The sequence below is a fragment of the Primulina eburnea genome, chromosome 3, assembly GCF_022965805.1.
Source record: "Primulina eburnea isolate SZY01 chromosome 3, ASM2296580v1, whole genome shotgun sequence".
In the NCBI taxonomy this organism is placed as follows: Eukaryota; Viridiplantae; Streptophyta; class Magnoliopsida; order Lamiales; family Gesneriaceae; genus Primulina; species Primulina eburnea.
In genome coordinates this window covers 38,528,091-38,533,040 of record NC_133103.1, presented here as the reverse complement: position 1 = coordinate 38,533,040, position 4,950 = coordinate 38,528,091, and the positions used below count along the sequence as shown (strand labels likewise).

The 4,950-nt window shown below is 42.1% G+C and overlaps 1 protein-coding gene across 1 annotated transcript; it reads left to right on the top strand.

Moving 5' to 3' along the window:
* Positions 1 to 338: 338 nt before the first annotated feature.
* LOC140827341 (uncharacterized) lies at positions 339 to 1,483 on the top strand. The gene is made up of 2 exons (XM_073189993.1): positions 339 to 632; positions 728 to 1,483. The coding sequence occupies exons 1-2, from the start codon at positions 339 to 341 to the stop codon at positions 1,481 to 1,483; spliced, it is 1,050 nt and encodes a 349-aa protein (XP_073046094.1).
* The last annotated feature ends 3,467 nt before the right edge of the window (positions 1,484 to 4,950 follow it).

Sequence of the window (4,950 nt, the reverse complement as noted above, 5' to 3'; positions counted from 1 at the left end):
ATTTTGAGTTTATCAAACCCTTTGAGAATTTTCTCTCAACTTTTCAAAGCCAAGCTTTGTTGTTGCACCAATATTCGGATGGAGTCATGTGCAGGGTGTTTCTGGGCACGTTGGTGAGGTCAGCCTAGCAGTGGTTTAACACTTTGCATCCCAGCTCTATACGTTCTTTTCAGGACTTCTCAGTTGCTTTTTTGCACCGATTTTCTAGCAGCAAGAGGCACCAGAAAAATTATTTGAGTCTGTTCGTGATGAAACAGCAAGAGAATGAAACTTTGCGAGAATTTGTCTAGCGTTTCAACAGTGCAGCGTTGGAAATACCAGCGGCTACCCCTGACATCATGATAAGTGCCTTCACACAAGGACTGAGGGGAGGGGAGTTTTTCAAGTCACTGGTCAAGAAGCCTCCGTTGAGCTATGATGATCTGTTGGCTCGAGCTGAGAAATATGTAAACTTGGAAGATGCCCAACGGTACAGAAGGATGGAGAACCGGCCAGGAGGAAGTAGAGTTGAGGGAGCGGAGAAAGGAGGAAGGAAGAGGGGTGTGGGGGAAAGAGAGGAAGACAGAACTACTAGTAGAGGACAATTCTCATCCCATATTCCCCTGGATAGGAGTCGGGACGAGGTGAGGGAGGTGAGGGAGCCCACGGGGAGGTGGGAGAAGTCGCGAAGGGTTGGGTGTAGTGCTAGATTGCCTTCACGGGATAGACGAGAAGGATCCTCATTCAGGAGTCGACAAAGGTCTCGCTCGCCCCTAGGCGTGGTCAAGGCCCTCCATGGATAAATCAGAGGATTGGGGAGCAGAGAGGAGAAGGTCGATGTCAAGATGTCCCTCAGGAGCTCGTCGAACCGAGGAGGGGAATGAATGAGGATAACCACCTTACGAGAGGAATGATTCATATGATCTCGGGGGGTGCTACTGATGGAGACTCTGGGCGAGCTCGGAAGGCACATGGGAGAAGGTTGGAGAACTTTGAGATATCTAGGGGTGCAGACTTACCACAAGACCCCGTCATCAGCTTTGGGCTGGAAGACCTCCGAGGTGTTGTGACCCCATATAACGATGCCTTTGTGGTAACGACCACCATTGCCAATTATGATGTGGCGAGAATATTTATTGATAATGGAAGCTCCGTGAACATCTTGTTCAAGAGCACGTTGGATCAAATGAAGATGGGAGGATTTGAGTTTGAGCCGATATCCACCCCGTTGTATGGGTTTGCAGAACACGTCATCTTGCCTTTGGGTCAGATTGTTCTTCCCCTATCCTTGGGGACAGATTCTCGGCGGGTAACAAAGATGATAGCCTTCACTGTAGTAGATACCCCGTCAGCGTATAATGGAATTCTAGGACGACCAGCCCTCAAGGATTTTAGAGCAGTAGCTTCCAGTTATATCAGAAGCTTGAGTTTCCAGTGGGAAAAGGAGTTGGAGTCCTGTGCGGGGACCAAAAAGTCGCACGTCGTTGTTATGAAAGAATCGTGAAGGAAGAAGAAAAGAGAGGTCACGAGCATTTGCATGGAAGCTTGAGCTCAATCTTGCAGTTGTAGAGTCATTCGAAGAAGCTTCTAAGTGGGTAACTTTGTCCTGTGGAGGTACAAGAGGAGTAGAGAGGAAAGTGGGAGAATGCGCTGGGTAAGGCTCTAAAGAGGCATGTGAACGCTTACCACCTTAGAGAATATCTTTACTTCATTTTTGATGTATTTCGTTCCTGAATTTGTCTTACGCTATCAGTTGATATTTAATAAAGCTAAGTTCTTATATTAAGTTCGTGGTTGTTCTTGTATTATGAGGATTATATGAATTAAATTTTTCCTGCTAAGGCATCGCCTAGCAGAGGAGCAGAGTGGAGAAGGAAAAATAAATTTTCCTGCTAAGGCATCGCCTAGCAGAGGAGCAGAGTTGGGGAGAAGAAAAATTTTATTTTCCTGCTAAGGTGTCGCCTAGCAGAGGAGTTAGAGAGTGAGGGTGGAGAATCTTTATTTTCCTGCTAAGGCATCGCCTAGCAGAGGAGTGAGAAGGTGACGAGGTGAAATTTTTATTTTCCTGCTAAGGTGTCACCTAGCAGAGGAGTTAGAGGGTGAAGTGGAGAATATTTATTTTCTTGTTAAGGCCCGACTTAGCAGAGGAGTTATGAAATGATGAGGTGAGAGTTTGATTTTTCCTGCTAAGGCCCGGCTTAGCAGAGGAGTTAGAGGGTGAGGGTGTTGATTTTATTTTCCTGCTAAGGCATAGCTCAACTGGTACCAACACTTAGGAATCTAGGTACTTATCCTGGAGGTCCTAGGTTCAAGTGTTGGGGAAGGCGAAAGAAACCACTTTCCAAGAGTGGGATATTCTATGAGTGAAGGTGCATGCTGGACCATCCTAACGACCCATGACCAGTAGTGGTGCGTGGGTATGGGCCGAGGCCTTTGTTAGTTAAGCCTAATGGCCCATGATCGTTACAAAAAAAAAGGCGCCTTTTATTGTAATGCACATGGGCTGTTCCCGATTGGGCTTAAGTCCCCTCACGGTTATCCCATTACCCATTACTCATAGAACTTCTCCAGCCCAGGCACTGTGATGCGAATCTTGATACGAATAAATAGCAAACACGATTAAAAGTGAATCGCACCCTCTATTCAATTACAATAACAAGACGCGTGTGTTTTCCCGATCTTTGATTCAAGTATTGTGTGATATTCACCTCTAAACTAGCAAGAGTTTAGCAACAAATAATCAACGAGAGAAACAATCGCGTTTCAAGAGAACCTCCAAAGAACCCGCCCTTGGCAACCCCCGTAAAAATCGATCGACAAACGCCACAAAAGATAAATCTTTTGATAAGTTTGATTTGATACAACGCAAAAGTTATAACGAAACTTAAGCTTGTGTTTAGAGAATTCTCAATATCATAAAAGATGAATAATAATCAATGTTGTGTTTACAATCAATAAAATTCATCTATATATTGACTACAAATCAAAAAGATATGAAATATAGTTACCAAAATAAATAAAACTCTTATTTAGGAAAATAACTCTCCGTCAAAACTAAAGGGCACGGACCCCGTGTAGGCCTCTGGGTAAGGGTCCGTGTAAGCTCTGTAAAATTACTCTCCCGAAAACAATGGACACGGACCCCGTGCACAGGTCCGTGCTCGGGTCCGTGTAGACTCGGGTTTCTCTTCCTCAAATGTAATGGACACGGACCCCGTGTACTGGTCCGTGCTCGGGTCCGTGCAGCCTCGGTTCCTCAAAATAATGCTTGAATAATGTTTCTTCGGCTTTCCAACGTGCTCCCATGCATCACGAGCACTTCTCCCTTGCTTATCAATCATTTGAACATCATGCTCGGCCAGATTCACATCATACTCCCCTTCTTCAAAAAGATTTGTCCTCAAATCTTGCCCTCCTACACAAAAACGAAGCAAGTTAGTAATAACAATAAGCAAATTATCAACTTGCTTACTTTTCAATTCAAGTTCGTAGGCGCTATTGCTAGCTCGCTCCATCAGCACTGGAAACTCCAACATCACAGTTGCCTTTCCTATGAACTCATCAATTTCAACATACACCAAATAATAAATGACACCAAATGATAAAATACCATTAAGTATCACGAAAATTAAGTTCCTCCCTTTCTTAGACCTAGTTAACACCAATGCAAGTATCATACAAATGTAAGTATATTGCTTACTAGGACTAAGAATTAAGTCATGCATGTCATAAAACCCTAGCCTAGTTGCTATCTTCATACATGCAAGACCCTCGTCACAACACCATTCGACATACCTCTTCATATGTAACCAACATAGAAATTCATGCATCTTATCAGTAATGAAATCATAACAATATGCATCACTAGCGGGTAACTCATAAAATGAGCATAACATGAACAATTTAATCTCCTTAAAAATATATTCATCATGAGCAAAGAAATTCTTATATTCATCCATGCTCTTCCCAAAGTCTTCATCAAACAAGTAGGAATCATGCAAATAGAACACACTAGGCGTACTACCCATGTAAACATTTAACTCATCACAAAGATTTGAATATAATGCATACAATTCATTGTCATAACAAAAACTCATGAATTTGACAACTCTTGAAAAATCACAATCACTAACATTTAAATTGGATCTAGTCAATATATCATAATTCTCAAATCTATGACTCCTAGGGACAAAGGTTAATTCACCGTTAGACCATTTAAACATCCCACTCTCAATTTTCTCACCAAACTCTTGAATACAACATAACAATGAAATAAGATAAGGACTAAAATCATACCTCATGCTTGTTGCGTTGGCAATTATGCTTACCTCACGGTGATTACCCTCAACACCAAATGGATCATCCCATTGCATTTTTACACCTTCCACATTTGCTCGTCTCCCCCTCACAACTTCATCATAACCCTGCAAATGAGAAATAACAATGCTCGGGATTGAACCGGCTATATCGTCACTAGATATATAAACCTCACCTTTGTACAAAGGTACTTGGAGAGATTTATACCAAATCAAATCACACTCTTACTCACTTTTTTGGGCCTTAAATTCATTTTTCTTTTCTTTTTTATTAGCCTCTTTTGCATTTTCTTTTTCTTTTCTTTCTATGGCCATCTCACTCTTTTGATCACTCATTTTTTCGGCCATTGTAAATTCTTTTTCACCCTCACAATTAAATTGCAGTTGATCATCAGTAGTTACAATTGAAATAGGTTGATCAAGAAAGATAAATGATGAATCATAACATGCGTGCAACAAATTATTGCTACTTTCTTCTTTCTCCTCTTTAGCACACATATTAGAAGCAAATTCACCATCTAAGGATTCACCCTCCACTTGAGATCCAAGCCCAACCGCAACATCAACCTCCCTTTGAGATTTAAGTTCAACTGGCGATTTTACTACAGTCATCTCCTCCTTTGGACATTGGGTGATATCATGCCCAAACTCTAGA

What these genes read in the sequence shown, in the direction of transcription:
- LOC140827341 (XM_073189993.1), top strand. Translation starts at nt 339, where the DNA reads ATGATAAGTGCCTTCACACAAGGACTGAGGGGAGGGGAGTTTTTCAAG. An exon ending in GTCGGGACGAGGTGAGGGAG is followed by an intron (nt 633 to 727) that starts GTGAGGGAGCCC and finishes ATCCTCATTCAG; the next exon opens with GAGTCGACAAAGGTCTCGCT.